A 25,862-nucleotide genomic window follows, 5' to 3' on the forward strand; every position below is an offset into this window, starting at 1 on the left:
GTGTCAGTGTTTGAGTGTGAGTTCAACTGTGAGTGCATGAGTGAAGTGTGCATGTGAGAGCGTGTGAGAGTATGAGCATGTGTGTGTGCCTGTGTGTGCCAGAGATAGAGAGAGAGACTCATACAGTGGAGCCCAGCCACAAAACAAAAGGAAAAGAGAACACAGAGAAAGAAGTGCTTTGAACTTTCCATTGTGGCAATGGTTGGGGGTGGCAGGGATCCAGGAAGATTGCAGGAGAGACTACAAGAAAAGAAGGAAAGAATCAGACACCAGAAGTGGCTAAGCGATTGAGACGTAGTGTAGGGGAGAAAATAGGGTTACATACAGCATACAGCACACGAGTTGTAGTGAATATGTCTGCTGACCTGACATGTTAAGTCTGTTTCTCTGTCCCCATATGCTGCCATGTTTGCTGGGTAACACCAGAATCTACTGTTTTTAATACATGAATGAGCCATTTGGCCTAACTAGGCTATGCTAATGCTGTGCCTCACTCCTTGTGCTCAATCTCTTCTCCCTGGCTTAGTATCATTTTCATTCCTTTACATTGAGTCAATGGTGTCTTAACTTTCATTTAGGATTTGGACTTATGGATAACAATGATCCTAATTCTTGAACCTTGCTTTTAACAATAAGCAATAAATGATTAACCGTGACCCTACTCTCAAGCTGCCTGTTTTCTGTCAATAGACTAACTATCCATCTATTTATCCACATACCCTAATTTCCATCAGGACTCTGCAATCTGGACTTTTTATTGGAGTCCTTTGGAAAATCCAAGTACTTGGGATTGGCTCTTAGCCTTGTCTTCGATTTTTGTTACCACTCTAAAGAATTCTATCAGTTGGTTACGCATAGATTAATTTAGACAATATGGTCGGCATGGACGAATTGGACCAAAGAGTCTGTTTCCATGCTGTACATCTCCATGACTCCATGACTTGTCTTGATTCCCAAAAGCTATCATTACTTGCTGTCTCGTCTTCTTTGATCATAAAGACCAGCACTTCTCTTATCACTGATGGCAAGTGCATTGGTCCCAGGTTCAGCTCCATATTCCTTTTTGCATATATCTATAGGAGCAACGCTGGCATGACCCTCTTTTCTAAACAACCTTTATATATGGGCAAACTGACACCTCTGAGAATTACTAGAAAGATAGTCAGGCGACATAAAAGAGTATGAAAGGAACGAGACAGGAGTGTAATAAAAAAAATCAGCATGAAAACGAAACCAGAATTTGTGCCCCCAAAATTTGCAGAACAGAAACGGGTCATTTGGCTCAACTTGGTAGCTCTGATGCTGTTGCTGCCCCACCAACATTTTCAAGATGGCTGACATAAGGAAATCACTTGGAATAGAATTGCAATGGCAGGATCTTTTTCTCTCTCTCCGTCTTCTCATTCTCTCCAAATGCCCTTTCATCACCGATTATACTCCTTCACTGTTATGAGTATTTTCCTCTCTTCTGTGAGAAAGTATTTGCACCTGCGAATCACACCACCAGGATTTCTGCAGCATGTGTCATGTAGGAAAAATAAAAAGGGCAAAAAAACTGAAGGTCAGAACAAAAAGGGAGAAAAGGTTAGGGGAGGAAGCAGAGAAATTGAATATAGGGCCTTACTCTGTGAACTGTTTGTTTCGTACATCCTCATCAATGGTGTGAACCTTTGATCTTTTACTTATAAATTCTGTGTCTGATACTACCTCTCTCACTAACACCTGAAAGGAGGACTGAAGCTCCAAAAGCTCATGTTGTCAAATAACCCTGTTGGACAATAATCTAGTGTCATGTGATTTCTGACCTTGTCCACCCCAGTCCAACACTGGCATCTCCACATCAGCTGGTGTAGGAATTGAACCCTTGTCATTGGCTTCACGCTGCATGACAAACCAGCCATCCAGACAACTGAACTAACACCACTGTTGGTAACAGAAAACTTGATGGATATAATTTACTGGCCATGTGTCACACTTTTGTTTCTAAGATGTAAGAAATGTGACTAAAATGGCAGAATGGACATTGAATATACATCTGTTAGAAGGATGCAGAGATGGTCATCCCAACTTCAGGATATTAATTCATGGAGGGTTTCATCACATGACCTTTCCCTTCAACTGTCCTGATGATGCCAGCAACCCCTCATCCCAGTTTCCATATATTTATAATGAATAAACAACGGCAGGAAAAAAATGCGTAATTTATCTTTTATCTTCAATTCCGAGAGACTCCAGATCAGTCCTGGAGGGTTGTCAAGCAAACATCCCAGTGAATCTATAAACAGTATCCAAAAGCTAGTGAACCACTGGGTTAAGTTTAAGTTTAAGCAATAGCCACTGCTTATTCGTTTAGTTTGGAGATCCATGGAAATTTCAGCACAGGATTTTTATGCAGGACGGGCCTGCACACTCAGGCTTCACGCGGTGTTTCCCTGCCTTACCTTGCCAAGCACAGTGAGACAGGGTTTGGGATCCAGTTCTGGTTGTTCCAGCTTCACCACTCCTACCCATCCGTATTCATATAGGTCCTCCTCATCATTGTTGTTGCATAGTCCCAACGGGTGCATCTGGAAGAGTCATAATCAACAGGAGGTTAAATGCCGCAAGATTATGTTCACTTCATTTGTTTTTTGAACATGTTTTGTAACTTTATTTAAGCATTATGAGCAGACTAAACAACAGTACTCGGCATCTTTAGCCAGATTCCACAGCATTCTGGAGCCAAGGCTCCCTGGTCCTAGGAAAACTTGGTTTGTGTGTCTATCCTATTATAATACAACGCATAATTTTATTGACAGTTTGGAAGGGTTGCCTACTTATTCGGGAAGAATATGGTCTCAGAGGGCTGTGAACTCTCCGTCCCAGACAGCTATGAAGGCTGAGCCACTGAGCTTATTCAAGGATAAGACAGAGAAGATTCTTGAACTACCTGAGTTTGAAGGGTCATGAGTTACAGTCAGGAAAATGGAGTTGAGGCCAAAGTTGGAAAACCTATTCTCTCATTGAATGAGAGACTCAAGAGATTGCAGTGTCTACTCCTGTTGTTGCCATATCATTCTGTTGACAGACATAGACATTCCCTTCATTTAACATCACTATTATTCATCACAACAGATCCCTCACAGTCCACCCTTCCCCGAAGTGTTCTGAGGAAGGGTCACTCGAACCAAAACATTAACTCTGATTTCTCTCCATAGATGCTGCCAGACCTGCTGAGCTTTTCCAGCAACTTCTGTTTTTGTCTTCCCAAAGTATTATCTGTCTCAGTAGCTGCCAATTCACTTCCGTTGACAGTGGGCAAAGGTAAGATCATTCTATGGTTGGTAACACAGATACATTTTACTTCCCAATGACCTGTCAATCAGGGCAGCTACTATTCCAAAAAGCTGGCTGGACCCAAGATGAATGGTTCTTCGGAGGGAGAAGCGGAACATTGTCCATCTCCTTCGCTGTCCACCTCACCTCCTGTTAACCCGTACTTCAACTTTCATTCATATCAAGCATCACAGAAGGATCAAGTCAGCCCATAACTGCAAACCACACGTAAACAAAGGCTTTGAAAACGGGTTTCAGGAGAAAACCATGTGTTAAAACGTTGGGAGTTTGGAGAAGTGGGAGGTGTATAGTAAGACAAGAGGAGATAAATCTAAACCTGCAACAAATTCTTATCGCTGAATAAAAATTGTTAAAATATTTTGTCAGATGGTGCAACATTTTAGTCAAGCCCGAAGCAACTATGTTCATCAATGCAAGTGACAGAGTGTCTGAGGTCAAATGGCAACACTTCTTTAATTAGTTTTGTCGCAGGAAAAGACCACCTTATCCCATTTCCCTTCCAAAAAATACATACCATTAATTAATAATTAACAACATGCCAGGGTGCATACTTTTGCTCTTCACCTCCGACCCCCCCATACACCTAACCTCCACATCTTCTCCCAGGGTTGCTTATGGACATATTCATGCTATAGGGTAGAACGTGCTGTACATATTGACAGCAAGCACATAACTACAAAGTGAGATGGACAGTCTGTCCAAAGATAATTGAATATCACAAAAATTTAACTGTACAATGAGGGCATTATTCTGAAGGGAGTTACTGTGAAGACATCTCACATTCTAAAGTTCAGTGGCAGTTTGTTGAAAAAAGGTACAATTTCTCTGGACCACACCTCCTCTCCAATCATTCCACCCTTGTTTCCCCCTCCCACGTCCTTTACTAGGATCTCATTTATCACCGACATACAGTTTCAAAATTACAAGTCTTCAGTTAATCATTCATCTTTTGTAAGCCTGAACAGTAAGTATGAAAGCAAATAACCCTGTCTTCATCGCCAATCTTTATGCATGAATCATTTCCACCAGGGTCACTGCTAGGATAACAGTCAGAGTTAGAAGCCAAGCTGTTTCACCAATCCCAAAGCCCAATTTCCACCAGGGTCATGGAGAGCTATTGTAATCTGAACCAGCACTTTATCAACTAATCCAGCAGGGGAGCTTTAATTAACTTAGGTTTGGGAGCTCTCTCCCAAGGATTTGCAATAGTACTCAGTGATTTAGGGATGAAACAGGGCATAACCATCTGGGACAATCCCCATGGTTCCAAGCAGAACTTCTGTTCAACCACACATGGAAATCCTGGGAGGTTTTTGCTTGTGGAAAGTAAAACATTCATCGTTCTTGCTGCTTACTCATAGAGAAAGACAACTGGTGATGAGTTTGACCTGAGGGTCATCATGCCTCAGGTGAGAGGCAAGATTGAGAAGGTGGACCCTTTGTAGTAACCTCAGCCAGTTCAGGAATGGAACCCATGCTGTTGGTGCCACTTTGCATCACAAACCGACTACGCAGACAACTGCGCTAACCACCCCGTCCCACACACAACACTCGAAGGAAAGAAGCGAAGGCCCTCTCTCTCAATATTTTATATTCAGCCTGGATAAGCAAACCATAATTTTTCGTCAAACAGTAACCTCATCAATATCTACAGATAAATAACACACACATATGTTCTAGTTATACATACACATACATTGACGCAATGATTTAGCCCTTGGCTCAGTTAGTATCACACTCACCTTTGTGTCAGAAGGTTTGTGGGTTCAAACTCCACTCCAGAAACTTAAGAGCAAACCTCTAGGCTAACAACCCAGTACAGCCACGAGGAAATGCTACACTGCCAAAGGCATCAAGTTGGACAGTAAAACAAGGCTCCACCAACATATTAGGGATATAACAGATCTCACAATACTGTTTAGACAAGACGTCTGTCTCAATGTCCATTCAAATAGTTTTCCTTCAGTGAACATTACTGAAACAGACTGTATAGTCATTATCATGTTGTTTGTGGGAGCTTGGGGTGTGCAAATTGGCTGCCTCTTTTTCCACATGATCATAGCAACTGCATTTTCAAAAAAGAACTTCACTGGCTGTCATGCAGGGTCCAGAGGTTGTGGAAAGTGCTGTATGATTGCAAGTCTTTGCTGCATTTCAATCATGCTGAAATAGACATAATTAACAATACACACTGTAGGGGATTTTAAAAAAAGTCTCACTGGTATTTAGTAAGTAACTTTAACATTGCACCAGGGACCTACATGTCTTTGTAAGTCACTAGCATGCAGGCACAGCAAGCAATCCCCAAGGCAAAATGTTATCCTTAACAGCAAGAGCATTTACCTACAGGAACAAAGATATATGTTCAGACTGAACCTGAAGTATTGAGTGAGGTCCTGAGGAAGGGGATACTTGCCGTAAAAGAAGTGGATTGGAGATTCATTGGACTGAACCTGTATTCTCCAGAGTATAGAAGATTAAGCATCAATTTCATGTAAACCTACAGGGCTTTTGAGGGGATGGATGGAGTAGATGCAGAAAGAATGTTCCCTTGGCTGTGGGGTCTACCAGGGGACACAGTCTCAGAATAGCCATTTACAAATCAGATGAGGAGTCCCATAGAATCCTTAAATGTGGAAGCAGGGCATTCAGCCCATTGAGTCCACACCAACCCTCTGAAGAGCATCTGACCTGGACCCACCACATAGCTGTAACCCAGCATTTCCCACGACTTATCCACCAAGCCCGCACATCCCTGGACACCATGGGTGATTTATCACGGTCAATGCACCTAGCCTGCACATCTTTGGACTGTGAGAGGAAACTGGAGCACCCGGAGGAAACCCACGCAGACACGGGGAGAATGTGCAAATTCTACACAGACAGTCACCCAAGGGTGGAATCGAACTCGGGTCCCTGACGCTATGAGGCAGCAGTGCTAACCACGGAGCCATCCTTAGTTTCTTCACTCAGAGTGAATCTTTTAAATACTCTTCCAGAAGGGCCTGTGGAAGCTCCGAGCATTCAGTTAAATGATCGTGCATGAACTAGAATGGTGGAGCAGGATCAAGGGGCTGAATGGCCTACCTCCATCCCTACGTTCCTATACTTCTACAAGATTCTTAATCATCACCTCAAATTCTTTGTGCTTTCACTGCCAAGGACAGACTTTTGTAACCTTCAGCACTTCATGATAACCATTCCTCATGCAGACTCAACAGCCTGCCTTACAAAGACAAAGCTCAACACCGAGCTGTGGGACGATGCTTCATAGTAATGCGCAGTGATCATTTCACCGTTACCCTGATCTGAAGTGCTAGCAACATTACTGCATGTTGTCTGAAGAAGAAAATAAAACTAAAACACCACACGGAAACCGGATAAAGCACAGTAACAAAAAGAATGCTGCCTTCTTCTGGCTGCTGTAATTATGTTTACCTTTGTGGTAACTTCATGGAATTTGTTGACAACACAGCCATGCACTACAGTATATCAAAGGACGAATGATTTTCTGATAGTTATTAAATATGGCTTATGAAGGCAGACAAAGAGGATACTGTCTATTTAACCACAGAATGTAACAATACTGCAGCCACCTCTAATAACGCTTGGCTTTGGTCACAAAGCAGGGTTTGTGTGAGCCACTTCGATTACAGCACTGGTCAACAGCTTCACTTATTAAACCTGCCCTAATGGGCTCCCTCAAAAAAAATGTCCTCAACAATGATTGCCTCAAATCCTAAATATTTTGAGTGTACATTAGCTGCTCAGTGTTGGGGCTTCGTGATGGTTAAAACTACCCCTGCCACTATTTCAAATAAAGAGAGCTCTGCTCAGTGTCCTGGTGAATTTGTTTCCCTCCCCGGTCTCAATCAACATCACTGAAACAGATTGTCTGAGCTGGTCATTATCACTATGCCACTTGCTGTGCACAAATAGCCTACCACATTTGGTTCAGGTGAAGCATAAAGGATAGCATGGAATGGTTGGGCTGAATAGCTGGTGTAACACATATTACCTATCTCCTGAACGTTAACAGTGATTGCACTTCAAAAGCACTTGATTGGCTGAAAGGTGCTTTAAGACAGCCTGAGGTGATGAAAGCTGCTACGTAAATGCAAGGTGTTTTCTTTATTTAAACAAGGCGTGGAACTCCCTCCTCTCACGTGACCCTGCCTAATTACACAAAATAAAGCCTCTCCTAAGATGTCGCACTTATGGCACAGTACTGAAGCCTTGAATCCAATACTTTGTTGCACAAACAAATCTTTAAAAACCACAAATTGCACAATTGCCTTTCAAACTGGTTCAGGTAAAAACAGTTTCAAAAACTTGATTGTTCTCCCTGTTGAGAATAAACATCCACATCTGTTTGAATAAAATCGTGGCAAATCCCAGGCTGAAACAATCTGGGAGTTGCTCCTGGTGATTCCCATAGGCTGAGAAACCACTGCTGACTTAACTTCAGATCTACTGCGCTCTCTTTAGCAAAAAGGGAAATTTCCTCCACCTCACACTTCCTCTACTCAGTCCTGAGCTGTGACCAGGGAGAACACACAATTATTTCCTCTGTTACACAGCGAAGCAGACATCCACAGGCAGAGTACCCAAGAATTTTGAGCCAGCTGCAGCTTATCCGTAGCTCGAGCATGTGTCAGGGTAACGGAACTTGGTGAGTTGAACTTGCAGAGAGCCAGTAGAGACACGATGAACCAAATGGCTTTCTTCTGTGTGGTATCTATTCAGTGATTCCATGAAAGTTTGAGAGGAAGGATTTGATGACCATGTGAACAATGTTAACTTCAAGATAAAGCTTTTTACACGTGAACCCACTGAAGTTAATCCAGTGGTTGCTTGAATGAGTTGAGCTTTTGCATTGGTCATGATATCACACTGTGAACTCTCATGGCTATGAGCTTGGTGCAATAAGTAAATCTAGGAATATCTGTATAGACTAGAGCTATGTTTATCCAATATTTTCTTAACCATGATTACTTACTCAAGTAAGTTATAACAATCAAAGTAACAGGTATTAATTTTAAGCTGCAATAGAAACAAACTGTTGACATTTAAACAATGGCTAAATTACTTTCACTGGAAAAGTAGATCTATAGTAGAAAAAGTGCGCATTTTATATTCCTTCATAGGACGTAGGCAACAATGGCTAGGTCAGCATTTGTTACCCACTCCCAATCACCTTGGAGAAGAGGGAGGTGAGCTGCCTTCTTGAACTCCTACAGAGCTTAGAATCATTGAATCCCTACAGTGTAGAAGCAGGCTATTTGGCCCATCGAGCTCTTAATGCCCCCTCTGAAGAGCATCCCAGCCAGACCCACTCCCGTACCCTATAAACATGCATTTCCCATGGCTAATCCACCTAGCCTGCACATTTTTGGACTGTGGGAGGTAATTGGAGCACCCGGAGGAATTCCGGGAAGACAGAGGGTGAATGTCTCGGTGGGGTTTGCACAGTCACCTAAGGCAGGAGTTGAACCCAGGTTCCCGGTGCTGCGAGCAGTAGTGCTAACCACTGAGCCACTGTGCCACCCGTTGTAGGCATAGGATCACCAACAGTGCTGGGAGGAGGGGTGTTACAGGATCTTGAGCCAGCAGTGACGAAGGAACAGAGATACAGTTCCAATTCAGGATGACATATGGCTTTACTTGTGTGACAGTGTTCCCATGCATTTGTTGCCCTTGATTTTTCTCGGTGATGGCAGCATATGGGTTTGGATGAACCTTTGTGAGTTACTGCACTGCATCCTGCCAATGATATACACTGCTGCTACAGTGTGCTGGAGGTGAAGGGAGTGAATGTTGAAGGTGTTGGATGGGGTGACAATCAAATGGGAGTCTTGGATAAAGACTCTCAAGAGTTATTACATCTTACTCTGGACGTATGGCTTGTTGATGGCAGATAGGCTTTGGGAAGACAGGAGGAGGTGAGTTACCTGCTGCAATATTTGCTGGTTTTTGTGGGAAGAACGGGGGAGAATTAGATATTTATTATTGTTGACTGGATCACTGGAAGAACCTCCCCTCTGTTCTTTGAATAGTGCCATGGATCTTTTAAGAGAGATCAAAACCTTTCACAAGGAAGGATGGTTCTGTTGTCGACTACAAAAGATCGTCGCCCTGCCCTCGGGATCTGTCTACGAATCATTCTGATTTCTGCTTCCAGTACAATCTCAATAACCTCCAAATTAAAAAAATCTACCTTGGACTGCAATAGTTCTGATGAAAACTGATTAATAATTCAAACAATAACATGTGTCTCTTTTGGATTTTGAGGAATTCTGTAGATGTAGCCTCAAAGGCCACCCTGCCAAAATTGCATTTTAAATGAGGAGTGTTCCTTATCATAAACTTAAAAATACTTCTATCTCCTTCTATTTGACGGTCTTCAAAATCTCAGAAATTGCCCATTAGTCTCTGTAAATATACTCTGCAACTTTTCTGCCACAAAATGAATATTCTGTCCCTCGCTGTGTCTAACGTGTTTTATGGAGCCTGCTTATGACAATGGGTGATACCGGTTTTGAAGGATAAATACTCCTTTTCACCTTTATCCTTCCCAGCCTGAAACTTTGGACTGCCTTTTTTAAAAGTCTGTCTCAAGTCAGATTTTTAACTTTACTCAGAGTTTCAAACTACTCTCACAGGTCCTTCTTCTTGAAGGAATCTAGTATTTCCGAGATCTTTAAATCTCCTCCGAGCTCTCACTACTTTTTCCTGCACCTCTTACCAGCTGTGAGGTGAAGGTTTTCTTCTGAAATGCTGCTTTCCCCCTGCTGCTGACTATCAATTTACATGCTTGCGGATTAACATTAATGCTTTTAAAGTCTTTTGTCTTCCGAGTAGGTTTTCTCTTGGATCAAATTGATTTAAAGTGACCACAGTGGAAAAATTCTAAGACGCTCACCACCGATCACCATGTTGTATACACTGCGGAAACAAGCATTACCAGCTAACGGCTCTGAAGAAGTTGTACTGTATTTGAAAATTTAACTGTGTTTCTCTCTCCATAGATACTGCCGGATCTGTTGAGTTTCCCCAGCACTTTTTTTTTTCAGTTTCAGGTCTCCAATATCTGCAGTACATTGGTTTACTGCCAACTAATGGTTAAGGTAGGGTGCTGACTCCAATCCTCTTTACGCTAGGTCTACGGCTTATTTGGTTGTCAGTGGTAGGGGATGAACTACTGGTGAACCTTGATGAGAAGGAGACTAAATGTTAATTCTGATTTCTCTCCACAGCTGCTGGTAGACTTGCTGAGCTTTTCTGTTTTGGTTCTTCAGGAGAAAAGGCACTTGTCTCAACAATAAGATGCAGTTTATTGCCAAGGTACAATGTAAGTTATATTGACTATGTATACACAAGTACTAAGACTGAGACTAACAGGAGACTAGAATGATACGAACTGAAAGAACTGCTGATGCTCTAAATCAGCAACAAAGCAGAAGTTGCTGGAAAAGCTCAGCAGGTCTGGCAGCATCTGTGAAGAGAAAATCAGAGTTAAAGTTTCAGGTCCTGTGACCTGTCATTAGAACTGAGGAAGAGGTCACGGATACAAAACGTTAACTCTGATTCTTCTTCGGAGATGTTGCCAGATCTGCTGAGCTTTTCCAGCAACTTCTGTTTTTGTTACTAAAATGATACATGTCTCCATCAGGACCTTGTGCCTGACTCCTGATTCTTAGCCCAAAACCGACACATCATCACATCAGGAGAAGCTTAATGTAGCTTCCAATATTAACCCTTTCAGAACTATTACCATGCAGAGTATAAAATTCGTCACATTAAACAAACCTTACAGACATAAAGATGTTGTTTTAAAAAAAAGACTAAAATATATTTGTAAGAAATGTATAGAAAGATAAAAGGAAAAAATACATCAAAATTTCATATCACATACATCTCAACTGATATGCCCTACAAATATGGTATCTATCAATAGCACAATGCTGCTTGAGGAACCCCAAATGTACGTAAAGTGTAATTACAGAGAAAAATAATAGCTGCACATCAAAAAGTACTTAGGAGTTCTGATGTAGTGAAAACCATTAGATAAAATACAAATTCTTTATTCCTCTTACACTGAGCAGCACTTTGACAGCTGAGCTATCAGGGAGGTTGTTAGGTTCTGTTCACGTGTAAGTAATATTTAAAAAAGACCCCCCTGTGGATTACAACACCATCATAGCATGCAGTTAGGAAGACTCAGGGCTAGAGGTGAAACAGGCCTACTTTCAACCAAACCTGCCAGGGAAACAGAAAGTATTTCCTTTTGGAGACTACACCTGTTTTGCACTCTGAGCGTCTGCAAGTCGGGCACACATCACACTCTCATATATAGCACATTAGTGTGTGATCCAAGGCTGTGTTTCAACATGAGTGTACAGCGCTAACTATCAGAAGTATATATCAGTGGTGTTTAACCCCTTTTGCTGCAGCTGAGGTTAACTCCATTTCCAGGACTGGAATTTAAAAAGGAAGTGTGTCATTTTCCATTTCTAAGAAACATTTAACTGGAGGCTGGCTGGACTGGGCTTACACAATGATGAGCATTCACAGTCAGTCAGTCAACACTACTTTCTGTAGAGGAGACAAAGTTGCAGCAAATGGGAATTAACTTAACTTGTAAAAGAAATAAAATTACCAGGAAGTAAGGGAGGTGATGACAAAAATTGCAAGTGCATTTTTTTTCGCCGAGATTGAATCAAATCTGAGCAAATCATTTACTTCAAAAAAAGGTACATGAAGGGTCTGGTGCTGTTATTACTGCACTGCCAGTTTGCTATAATGATCAATCATGTCAGTGTAGCGTTCTTCCCCCTCTGCTACTGTAGCAAAGGAGCTTTCACCAGAATTCACGTCAGACTGCGGGATCAGAGCTCAAATTTCCTTAAAGACAGATTGTGCGCCTTTAAATGCTGCCGTCATTCAGTTGGCCTTTGCTCATTTATCACGGTGCATTTGAAAGTTGTTTCACACGGAGACAAAATCCAAACTACGTTTAAAGTGACAGCATCTTAATTAAAAGATAGCTGTGTTACCTCTCCCTCTGAGAGGAAACCAGAATCCATTACTCTACTGCCACTGTCAAAAATGTGAGTGATCATTTTGGCTCTTTCTCCTCAGGTATGAGTTTATCAAATCTTCCCCTCCCGTTCCCCCTCAAGGAGATGGCAGCCCTATGACAAATCCAGTCTGAACAACTGTGACACACAATCTGAGATCCTCAATGGAAGGAACAAAGCAGAAAATTTCAAAGTCATTTGTAAGGATGAGTATTCCTTCCAGTGGATTGCTTTCGTACTAACGAAATCTCAGCTACCCTAAAGCAGTGAAGGGCTGCTCCAGGTATCGGCAGTGAAAATCATCAGGAAATGCAACATTCAAAATATTAAAGTGTGTTTTACGGTCATATACACAAAAAGCTAAAAATCTGTCTGGATTTTTAAAATACAAATTGAAAGCAATCTCTCCAATGTATGCAGGCAGCAAACTCCAGACCATCAGAGTGTCTAAAAGATTAAATTGAGTTGATGGATGACTTAAGTGTAGCTGAAGAGACATCAAAACAGGCTGGGTAAACGTGACCAGAAAATTGTTTGTCTGAAGGTTAAATACCAACATACATAGGCTAAGTAGCCTATTTCCCTGATATTATTTAATTGTGTGTCAAATTTGTACCAGTTTAAGATAGTCTCTGGTATTTGGCAACCCAGATTCTCCAGCATCTGCAGTTCCTTCTATCTCTGAAACAATGGAGAAGACCTTGGTTTAGTGATACTGCTGGGAGTAGCTGCATACTGAAGAACCAACTCGATAGACTTGTCAGATTGGCCACCCTGGTGTTCAGCAAACTGGAGGCTGGGGTGCTGTGACTTAACAACACAGGGGCTGTGTCATCTAGAATGACTTTAGAGGGTGTACCTGAAGTTTGATAGAAGTAGTGTGGAAAATGAGGTAACCAGCAACAAACAGAGGAACTGAATATGAGCGGGTACTGCAGGGCAAGAAATATCCTGGGTCCAGCAGCAGGAGTTTGTAAGAGATCACTAGAAACTTCAAAGTCATTGTTTTCCAATTGATTGCTGAACCTACTTCTAAAGGTGTTGCGTTCTCCATCCCATGCTTGTCCTCCTTCTATGCCAGTCTCACCACTTTGACTGACTAGTACATTGACATTTTCTGACTATGTATGAAGTACTTTATAATCACAAGCTTGCCATTTACATTTTGACAAACTATCAAAATTCAGTTAATTTGTTAGAAAAAATGTCTTTCCTATCTTCCTCAGGGTTCCTCTTCTATGTGCACTATCTTGGATAAGTGAAATGAACAACTTTCAAAGTTTAGTTAAAAACTGATCCAGTTTATCATCCCCTCGGACTGAAGTTATTCTCAAAAACATACAAACTTAAGTACTATTATGCACAAAGCAACCATTTGACGTTTGCATGATGCAAGACAGGAAGGTAATGATTTAATCATCAAAAAAAAAACTGCAACAAGGGTGTAATCATTACAATTTGTCACACTCCAGTATCTTTTACACGCTTGGAGAATGGTGGTGGAACACTAACGAGCATAGCTGTCTTACAAGCCGTTGACCCAGATTCAAATCACATTTTGCCCATTTGTAAATCTGATGCAAAACTCCACGCTTGGGGACTTCTGTAACGCAGTGATAGTATCCCTACTACTGAGCCAGGAGGCCTGGGTTCAAGCCCTACTCACTCTTGATATGTCTCATAAGCTTCTTTGAAAAATATTTTAAAATACCTCCTCTTTCTCCCTTTACTTCATATTAATTCACAAGATGTGATTGGCATCATTCTACCTGGAAGAGGATGGTGGGAACACAGCCTCAGAATCTTGATAATTTGAGTGCCCCTGACAGAAAGGGAAGCTTTGGCGGTTTGGTCAGTGCAGGAGTTCAGTGAAGTAGAGGAAGGAGATGTACCTTTGCTTTATTTTCCTGACTTTTTTATTTGGAGTGTACCTCTTCAGTCACTGGGATGCTCAGTTTGAAAAACTGAATGAAAACAGTGACACTACAGGAGTCTGGTATATCAACTAGCTGGTAAGTGTTTACATATAACTTTCAGATGTAAGCACAACAAAGTGGGTTCTCTGCTGTTTGGATGGTCAGCACCTGAGCAAAATAGTTATAGGGGAGACGAAAGTCAAAGAACAGAAGGAAGAGATAGAGAGAGAACAAGCCAAGGAGTACACCAAAAATAAGACTAGATGTTACATAGATAACAATAAGACAAAACTTAGACTCTGTACCTGAATGTTCATGGTATCTGCAACATAGTAAATAAAGTGATAGTGACTATTGAAGGAAATAAACATGATCAGATAGCCATTACTAAGCTACTGGGTGACAAGGATTGGATCTTGAGTATTGACAGGCATATTTCATTCAAAAACTAACAACTGAAAGTTAATCAGGCCAAAGAAAGATGAAAAAGTATGAGGGGAAGATAGTGGAAATGTAAAAGGAGTACAAGAGTTTCAATACATTCAATAAAAAGTGAGTGCTGGACCTCTACACAATGAGTATGTGGAGTTAATAATAAATAAGAAAGGAAATAATGGAGGAGATGAACAAGTATTTTGCTTCCCCCGTTCCTAAAGAGGATTTTAAAAATTCCAGGAATAGCTGTACATCATGAGGGAGAGGGGAATTTGGTGAAATTACAATCACTAAGGGAGCAGACTACTACACAAATTAATGACACTGAGGGATAACAAGTCCTTTGGTCCCATTGGACTTTATTCTGAGTCTTAAAGAGGTTGCTGATAACACAAGGCATGGGTTGATTAGCTCAGTTGGCTGGACAGCTGGTTTGAGACGCAGAGTAACACCAATCAACATCCCTGTACCAGCTGAGGTTACCATAAAGGTCCTGGCTTTGCAAACTCTCCCTTTAACTGTGGTGTGGTGACCCTCAGGTGAAAGTCACCACCAGTCATCTCTCTCTAATGAGAGCGTGGGATTATGGCATTGGAATATCCATTGGAGAAAATTTTCTGAAATTCACTCAAAACTGGAAATTCTCCATTCAACTGAGAAGTAGGAAACGTTTCTCCTTGATTCGAGAAGGAGGCGGGGCAGAAAACAGGGACCTACAGGCTAGTTAGGTTGACATCTTTCACAGGGAAGATAGTGAATCAAATCAGTAAGGAGGTTACAGCTAGGTTTTTAGAAAAATTCAAGGTAATCAGGAAGGATCAGCACGGTATTATGAAGGGAAAGTCATGTTTAACTCATTTATTGGAGTCTTTTTTTTGAAGGAGTAACATGAGGTGTGGATAAAGAGGAGCCAATAGACCAGTGCTTTTCCCAAGATTTTCCCTACTATGACCATATTTTCGAATCTTATAAATCGTTGACCACCCCAATCTCATTCCCTGAGAGAGCAGGTGGACAGTGGTTATAACTTTGGTCAGTGATCACTGCTGCCTCAGCACTTGTGACCCCAAAATTGCAGCTCACGATCCCCACTTTGAGAAATTCTGCTTTGGAAGTGCTGTACATGGACCTAAAGAAGGCATCTGACACGGTGCCACATAATAGGTGACTGTGCAAAGAAGGAGCTCATGTTGTTGGGAATAACACAAACAAGCACAGAAGATTGCTTGTGTGGCAGCAAACAGAGAATGCCTAATGGATCTTTTTTCTAATAGGTAGAATGTTTTGAGTAGGGCCCTGCAGCAGTCACAACCATTTACAATATATATTGATGATTTAGATGAGGGGAGACATGGTTAAATTTGCAGCTGCCATAAAGATGGGTGAGAAAGTATTGTGAACAGGACAGAGTCAAGTTGCAGAGGGGTGTACATGAATTTTTGCCACTTATGCAAACTGTCAGATCGAGGATTGTAAAGTCATTCACTTTGGCAGAAAGAATAAAAAGTATTTGTTAAATGGAAAACAACTGCAGAATTCCAATGGTGCATCAGTCACCAAAATATTAGTAGGCAGGTACCGTAAGTAGCTAATGCAACATCATCCTTTGTAAAAGAGGAAGAGAACATTAAGCGAAGAATCAAAAACAGAAGTTGCTGAAAAATCTCAGCAGGTCTGGCAGCATCTGTGGAGAGAAATCAGAGTCAATGTTTCAGGCCAAGTGACCATTCCCCAGAACAGTTCTTAAGATCAGTCATTCAACCCGAAATGTTAACTCTGATTTCTCTCTACAGATTCTGCTAGACCTTCTCAGCTTATCCAGCAACTTCTGTTTTTGCTTCTGACTTACAGCATCCGCACTTCTTTCAGTTTTTATTAAGGATGTTATGCTTTAGTTATACAATGTATTCATGAGACCACATCTTGAATACTGTGTGCAGTATTGGTCTCCTCAATTTAAGAATGAATAGAAATGCATTGGAGGTGATTAATAGAAGGTTTATCAGATTAATACCCAAAATGAACAGACTATCTTATGAAGAACGGTCACACGGATTAGGCTCCATTCCCCTGGATTTTAGAAGAGAAAGAGATGATTTGATTCAAGTATACATGATCTTATATGGTTGTGACAAGGTGGGAATGGAAGGGATGTTTCCCTTTGTGGATTTAAAAATTAGTAGTCAGCCTTTTTGGACAGATTGTTGTGCAACTTCAGAATTCTCTAAGTCAGTAGGAGGTGGGAGCTGTACGATTAAATATTTTTAAGGTGGAGGTGAACAAGTACTATTTAGGCAAGGGAACCAAGGGTTATCGGGGGGCGGGGAGGCAGTGATGGGAATGGGGAGTTTGAAACACGAACAGATTAGTCAGTTCTTAATGAATGGTGGTGCAGGATTCAAAAGCTTACTTCTGCTCCTGATGAATATGCTCATATTACGCAAGCAAAATGTGAGCATCAGACACAGCCAGAATTTACTGTGCATCCCAAATTGCTCGAGAAGGTGGGCGGTTGGCATTTCAGAGGGGTGGCACATGCCGTGGTTCTAGAGCTATAAACAGTATCCAAAAAGATATTCACGAACCCAGATTGGTGTTTACAAAAATCCACGGGTTTTGTGGTCACTATCATCGACGCGAGTTTTTGTAACGCTAGATTTAATTAATGGAATGAGCTGAAGTTCCCAAGCTTTCATAGTAGGACTGGAACTCGGGTCTCCAAACGAACCCCAGCCTGTGGATAACAAGCCACTATAATCACTACATTCCTGCCTCCTTTATTGTGCATCAGCTCTTCAAGAAAAAAGCAGTGGCCCTTCAGGTAGTATCCAGTGGGTTGGGTAGTACCTGTGGAGGAAGAAGCAGAGATAGCATTTCATGAGATCCTACTGATAAACCCAGGGTTTAACTACACTACACACAGACACTGACTTCAATACATCCATTCATTCAAAAAAAAAACACAGCTTCAGTTAAGAATTCTAATTAAGAATGGGGTGTCACAGTGGTTCAGTGGTTAGCACTGCTGTCTCACAATGCTGAGGGGACCTGGCTTCAGTTCCACCCTCAGGTGACTGTGCAAAGCAGTGACTAGCGTTTCCCAGTGTCTCCGAGAGTTTCCTCCATGTGCTCCAATTTCCTCCCACGTCCCAAAGATGTGCAGGCTAAATGGATTAGCCATGGGAAATGTGGGTTTACAGGGACGGGGTAGGTCTGAGTGGGATGCTCTTCAGAGGGTCAGTGTGGACTCAATGGGCCAAATGGCCTGCTTCCACACTGCAAGGATTTCATGATCAGGTCAAACTCCACCAGTGAATTGCCATAGAATCAACACAGAAGTTCCAGATTAATGACGTCAATATCATTTACAATGTTGCTACAGAGTTTCTGCAACTCTTCTGTTACATACCATATGAGGCCTTCAAATAAAGGAGGTAGACTTAAGACATTAAAATGCCGATGGATAAATTTCATGCTAACATGAAAAACACCATTTTCACCTATTGATTTAACACCTTATTTCCTTGAGAACTGAACTTTCATCTTTGTGTGACGTTTTTCACAAGAAGTTCTCAGTGATAAAACTGACTTGTTTTATATATTGGCTGTTTATTACATGTTGTTCATTATCTTCACAAGTCCTTTTATAGTGGCAGCTTTATAGCGACATTCTTCGCTTTTTATTTTCTAGTTTCTCCACGTCTTTGGTACTAATTTGTCGGTGCTTCACTTTAAGTCAAGTTTATGAAGTGTTTCACCACAATTGTGACAACAAGAATTCAGTATGGAAATATGTAGATTGTATGAGAGGCAAAAGTTTAATCCTACATCCACAGCACATGTGGCACATTAACGATTTCACACTCCAGATATCAATTTTGCTCCGTATTTTACACATGCAAAGACAAAGCCATCCAATCATTTTATACTGCATTCTTGTCATTTGAAGCAAATAATCGGCAACTAAAAGTGACTGCTGGAGTTTAGAAAGCAACTACTATTAGCTATTATGGACGTAGCTCAGTTCCCCCGAGGTCATTCTTGTGCAGTGCTAGGTTAAACATGGTGCCATTTTAACAGTTAAGTGTCACATCATTGCTCCAAACCCTGTAAATAAATGTCTGCAGCCCTACAAGCTAGAGAGGTGAATCAGCATCCGGAACTCATGAATCTGTCCAGTCTGTGCTTGCGGGAAGGATTGAGCTGGATGTGGAACTGACTGGGGAACTTCACTGGCCCTGTCAGTAACCTTTGTAGGGAACTCAGTGAGCATAGATAGAAGCAAGCTCTAATTGAGGTGTCACTGGTATCTACAGAAGAGGACAGAGGATCATTAGAACACTGAACATTTTATTTTGACTATAGGCCATGATTTCAAGTTGCTCTCAGTTGGATACAATTCTTCCAGATTAGTTCCTACCACAACAGGTTCACTGTGCGGTCTCTTATGACTGGGGTGCACCCCACATCCAACATCACTGGAACTGTAAAATGTACACTTTCTTTCCCCCTGCCCATCAAGTTGCGACTGTCCTGAAATACCCCTGGTAATATCAAGGGAATTCCTTCAAGCTCTCACATTCCCATTCAGTTAAGAGTAAACTCCTTCTGGTGCCCCTACTAAACACAGCCACAAGAACATGACAGGGACTGCGACAAATGTTGATTCAATTGACCAACAGGCCCAGCATCCCAGATCTGCTTATCCAACGCTGCGCTCTCAGTTGCATAATGCAGTTAAAAATTAAACTGCTCGTTGGCACTCAATGTACACGTTTTTATTTGCTCGCTGCAAGAATTGCAACAGAAAAAGTCTCAAGGTTTAGAAAGGCCACACCGTACTGACTCCCAGCACCTCCCGAGTCCGAGTTTAGTCGGGGTAAAATGCTGTGCAAAAGTAAGCAAACTTTGTCATCCCACGGAACAAATCGGATTAAATGCTCAGTTATTTAAAAAAGCAGATTAATGGATAAGCAGCCCCTCTGTTCTCAATCTCCCAATCTGGTTTAAGGACACAAAAGTTACCGCATTTGAGTGGAGGTCAGAAGGTTGCCCAGCCTCATTTATCCTATTAACCCAATGACCAAACAATGCCCATAAACCAGTTTCACTGTGCCGGCGCCAACACCACCCTGTACCCTTGGGGCAGAGACTGACTCTTAAAAGGTCCCTCTGGTGACCCAGAGCAGGCCTAAACCCCACCTCAGCTTTCATTGAAGGCTTGCAGCCTGGAACAAAAGGGGTCAGCTTTAACTGGACCCAAAAGGTCCTTAAAGGAAAACTGATGCAATGGTTTCTAATAGGTGCTTATCCTCCTCCTTTTGTGAAGGGGCTTCAGCATTAAAATCTCACAAAGAATTGCAGAATCCTCTCTTTAGAAACCAGCCCAGACCATTTCAGGAGTTAATCCACACGGTTTCTGAACGGAGGCCCTTTACCTCAAGGCAGAGAATTCTTTCATTAAGTGGAAGAGAAGAAAACAAAATTGGGGGAATTTTGCACAGACCATAAATAAGCAAAGTGAAACACAGTCACAGTGTGATAAGTAGCCACCAGTGAGAAACAAGCAGAATCGATCATTCAGCTCAAAATACCTTTATAAATATAATTATAGCATTATATAAATGTAATTGGCTCAACTAAAGAACAAAATAAAGAACTCGGGGGAAAACGTAGTCTGCCCTTGGATGTGGGAATGGAGTCTCCAAACTACAATAGAAGAGTAAACTTTCAAACAGCTTCAAAACAGGTGTTGATGCTTTTAAGTTGTCTTGTAACTTGTAATACAAATTACTACTAAAAGAGCAGCATAAAACTTTTCATTAACATTGTCACAGAGCCTTTTATTGAAAAAAAAAAGTGTTTTACAAGCATTCTTCCTTTTCTGTTGAAATGAGACTCGGTTGCATCATTGCACCAATAAGACAGAAACAGTCAGAGGCTGTTCTTCCACCCCAAACACATCAAACAAAAGACTTTGTTCTATGTGGCAGACAAAATCACATTTCCGCCACTATAACAGTAGCTACTCCTCAACATAGTTAATTGGCTGTAAAGTGCCGAGAGACATCCTGAAGTCATGAAAGGTGCTATATAAATACAAATCATTTCTCCTGTCCATTCTCGCTTTCCTTCCAACTGGTTTCATTTTTTGCTCAACATGTATACTTTAGTGGCATTTGTTAGATCAAACAATTTGTCAGGTTATGCATCTCTTCACCAGTGTCCTATTTGCTGGAACTGGATGGGTAGGGAAATCACAGAGCACAAAACTAGACTTAAAGCAAGTGAATCAATGGTTTGTCAACTTAGAGCTGGTTATTTTCCCTCAGCCTTCTCTCTGGCCTTTGCATCCTGGAAGTGCTGATTCACACAGGGGTATAAACTCGCGTTATTCAGTATTTTGGCTGGTCATCATGTTTTTGAGTATGGGTTCTGAAGACGAGACACAGTCACTGACATCATTTTAGCAACAGGCAGTAACTTACTTAACATGTGCTAACACAGAGTTAAAATATTTAAATTGGATAAATCTAACTCGGCATTCAACTGTGACAAGCACATCAAAGCAGAACCCAACTCTACCTACACCTGAAGGTTCATGTACATTTCTATGAAGAATTCCACAGGATACCTGCCATGAACAGACTCTATTCTTGGGTCTTCCTCAATTTCTTCAATGGTTGCAAAGCACTTTTGCACGTCCAGAGGTTATTTAAGATGTTATTTAAGTGCAACTCTTTCTTTCGCCTATAGGAGATAGCAAGAACTGCAGATGCTGGAGTTAGAGCTATCAGTGTGGAGCTGGAGGAACACAGCAGGTCAGGCGGCATCAGAGGAGCAGGAGAGTTGACGTTTCGGGTCGAGACCCTTCAAGCAGTCCTGATGAAGGGTCCCAAACGGAAACGTCGACTCTCCGGCTCCTCTGATGCTGCCTGACCTGCTGCGTTCCTCCAGCCACACTGTATTGACCGTTTCTTTCGCCTAGTCTGCTGAAGTCAATAACTGTACTTTGTCATCTTGTCTGAGCTGAACCAGTTCTGCACAGGCTGGTCACCCAATCAAGGGAGAGTCTCTGTGGCTTTTGTTAGAGGGAAGATGGGGAGAATTATCATTTTAATCTTGAATTGAGAGCAGTGCGTCAGGAATGTGTTATACTGAGACTCAAGTCCTTGCAATTAACAAACACTTAATATTGACTGCAGCAGAAAGATGTTGATAGAAAAGGGACAGGTTTCTTTGAACTGAAGAGTTGAGCCCTGGATACAAGCTGCATTAATGATCTAAAAGAGACAACAATATAAGAGGTTCTGTCGACTGCAAATGTTAGGATATGGTCAGAAGGAGAGTGACTAATCCAGGTCCAACTCAAAGTGTGGTGCCATACTCTGTCACATTTACTGTTTTTGTCTATTGTTTGCAGAGTTCCAGCTGAATGATAGGAGGACAATGGACAGGGTTGAAAAGGTTTGATATAGGAACCATGATACTGATATCAGACCTGGTAATAAACGAGACAGACAGTCTTGGCTCTAGGCGATTTTCCATAACAGGAAAAGAATAGCTGCCAGTCCAGAGGTGCAGGGTGATAATAATGACTAGCTCAATTAAACAAAAAAAGTTAAAACCAGTTCTTTCCCGCACCCCCTTCCCCATACGGAAATTTATAGAATTTTTTGAAAATCTTTTGGATCCTATTCAAAACAGCATTAGTTAAACTAAATGCGAGCTTAATTTACTTAAGCAATATCCTGTCCCTGTGATCTTTGAAGTTGTTTTTGGTTTTGAAAATTAACAATAGTGCGCTCTTTATGCTTTCATCCTAGTCAATGTGTTCACTATCTAGGAAAGTAATTGTTTGAGCTGACTGAACATATACCTGGTGTCTTGTTGCTATTGCCACCCACGATAGACAAATTAACAATGGATTTCAGTGAGTGGAATCGAGTTGAAACTGACAAATCAGCACTGGGATTCCAGAGGCTGAAATTGACACTGACTCATGAACTGCGCACCCACCGCCACACCCCAGCCCCACTCAGTTTGAATTCTGTACTATGGTCTTGCATTGTGTGAAATTGCCACGTTGACAGGCTACTGAAGTCTCAGGGAGCTACAGGAAAACATCCAAATTGAGATGCAGCAAGTAGCCACTCGACCAGACTTGCAACAGTGGCATTATACATCCACCCAGAGGATGCTCATTCCATATCTGGCAAATGTAGAGTGAACCCTCTTTCGTCAGGCAGAAGATTCAAAAGTTTGAAACCACGTCCTAACAGATTTAAGAACAGCTTCTTCCCCGCTGCTTTCAAACTTACGAACATAACTCTCATATCAGAGTCGATCTTTCTCAGCACCTTCTCTGTAACACTACATTCTGCATTCTGTTCTAATACCCTGATGTACTTATGTAAGGTATGATTGTCTGGTCAGCACACAAAACAATACTTTTCACTGTATCTCGGTACGTGACAATAATAAATCGAATCAAAAATATCTTTGCATTTTTGTCCACAGGTAGGGTGGCAGAAATTCAGCATATTTAACATAATGGGGTGGCACAGTGGCTCAGTGGTTACAGTGACTTACAGTGCCAGGGACCCGGGTTTGATTCCAGCCTCGGGCGACTGACTATATGGAGTTTGACCATTCTCCCCGGGTCTGCGTTGATTTCCTCAGGGTGCTGTGGTTCCCTCCCACAGTCCAAAGATGCGCAGGCTAGATGGATTAGCCATGGGAAATCAGCATTACAGGCATAGGGTAGGCAGCGGTGAGGTCTGAGTGGGAAGCTGTTTCAAAGGTCACTGTTGACTCGATGGGGCGAATAGCCTTCTTCCGCACCTGTTGGGATTCTATGATTCGAATGCAAACTCTGAAAAGGTGCTTTGCTGGATGGTTACCGAGCCACTTAAACCAATGTCAGAATTGAGGTGGGGGCGGGGCAGGAGGCGAGAACATGGTGCAAGAGGTAGACTTTAAGGAGTTAGTAAGAACTGCCAATGCTGGAGTCACAGATAACACAGTGTAGAGCTGGAGGAACACAGCAAGCCAGGCAGCATCAGAGGAGCAGGAAAGCTGACGTTTCGGGAAGGGTCCCGACCCAAAACGTCAGCTTTCCTGCTCCTCTGATGCTGCCTGGCCTGTTGTGTTCCTCCAGCTCCACACTGTAGACTTTAAGGAGCGTTTTGATAGAAGAAAGAAGTGGGGAGGTCATGCAGGGAATTCCAAAGCTTTGCATCTTACAATTGGAAGACAATGTGGAGAAATTAAAAATTAGCAATCTCGCATTTCAGATTGAGAAGACCATCAAAAGTGCAAGACTTTAGAAAAATTGTGAAATTCTACACCTCTTTTAGTCGTCTTTCTATCAGAATTATTTGCACCACACTGCACAACATTTAAGTTGAGAGGCTTCTCAGCAAGGGTTTTCTATGTATTTTTGTAAAAAGGAAGAAACCAGACTTCTAAAACTTGAGCTTAACTGAAGTGACTTATTCTAACTTGGTGGGATCTGGCCTTGGCTGTTTCGACCGATTTCTCAATCTGAAACAAGTATGCTTCACACCGCAAGCATTGAATTTTCTCAGAGCAGCTGTAAGTGCTGATTATGCTGTAAATTTGTCAGTTAGCGTTCAAGCGCTTTCTTTTGTGGAGTGGTGAATTACACGTCACCAATTTACAGTAGAATTACAGTCACCGTGGAAGCTTTTAATTTGTAGTTTGTCCAAATTTAGCAACTCATGTTATTTCCTGAAGCTCAATTAAAGTTTAATTTGAACCAAATTGCACATCAAAAACACACAACGAGAGGCCTTTAAGTGCCGAAAATAATCTCATTTTTTTTCCCTCAGTTCTTTGCAACGTATTACTTCCACTTGTGAAAATACAGAGCAGCAGGATACAAATGAATAAAGCAGATATGACAAGAGAGCTCCTCTTGCAGCACCATTATGACCTTCAGGGATATCACATCAAGTTAATGGGAGAACTGCTTTCTCCTTCTTAATACCTCTTGACAACTGGCAGATAGACACAGACTTACATCTTTAATGAGGGCGTGCAAACTCTAAACTGAAGAACAATCAATCATCAAAAGGTTGTCTTAAAAGGAAGATGCAGGGGACAGTTGGGAAGGCGATCGTCCAATCTAGCAATATATTTATAGCTCTCCTCTTTCGTTGGCTTACTTTTCCATGGCCAAAGAATCTTAACCAGGACTCGATGCCAGCAGCAACCACTACAAACCTCCAGGCCAGATACCTGAACTTTAAGAGTTACTATAGAAACTTGTCAAAAGTATGCACTTTCTAAAATAACCAGTTAAAAGACATGGTGTTGCCTCAGGGATTTCCACCAAATACCAAACAAAAAAGCTCTCTGTTTAGAAAGATACAGAATACATCTAATAACCAACTCATTCATTGAAAAAAAAACTTATAAACCTAGCACTCAGTCATCAAAGGCCTCAGGATAAATTATCAATATGTCACTTGTGTCTCAGGTCATAGCACTCTTGATGTTAAGTCATGAGGCTGTAGGTTCAAGTCCCCATCATGGACATGAACTGAAAAATCAAATGAAGGACTGTTGGTTCTCACAGACAGGGCAAGATGCTATGCTGCTACTTTGAAGGAGCACATGGGAATGATCCTTGTCCAGTATTTATCCTTTACTTATTGCAAACACTGATATTTATGGTCATTCTGACTTTGCTGTTTGTGCACATTGGTGATCACAGTTTCCACATCACAACACAGACTCTGCTTTAAAACTACTTCATTGGCTGCAGAGTCCCTTGAGATTTCCAGTGGTCACGAAAGACTCTATTTAATGTAAGTCTTTCTTTTTACGTCCATCACAAATTGCTGGCCAACTGTTAAGAGTCCTGCACAGAGGAAGATCTTCCAACCAACCCAAACTATCAGAAAAAATAAATCTAGTATGGTTTATGTACGGACACCATATAGAGATTGCATTCACTCAAAGACGCATAACAGATTCCGAAGGCAGATATCTCTCACAGAGTTGGTGGCCTGAAGAGAATTTGACATTTTGTCCCCAAAACCCTCCACTGCCCCAGTCTTTTCAGGTC

At 41.7% G+C, this 25,862-nt stretch overlaps 1 protein-coding gene across 3 annotated transcripts in view; it reads right to left on the reverse strand.

Annotated features, from left to right (window-relative positions):
- The window catches only part of znrf3 (zinc and ring finger 3), a 224,817-nt gene that overhangs the window by 111,473 nt on the left and 87,482 nt on the right, over positions 1 to 25,862 (reverse strand). For all 3 annotated transcript variants that reach the window (XM_048611622.1, XM_048611623.1, XM_048611621.1), the window contains exon 2: positions 2,442 to 2,567. In XM_048611622.1, coding sequence (XP_048467579.1) covers positions 2,442 to 2,567 — 126 coding nt within the window. The remainder of the gene's footprint in view (positions 1 to 2,441; positions 2,568 to 25,862) is intronic.

Source organism: Rhincodon typus, chromosome 24 (genome assembly GCF_021869965.1).
Source record: "Rhincodon typus isolate 14 chromosome 24, sRhiTyp1.1, whole genome shotgun sequence".
NCBI classification, from domain to species: Eukaryota; Metazoa; Chordata; class Chondrichthyes; order Orectolobiformes; family Rhincodontidae; genus Rhincodon; species Rhincodon typus.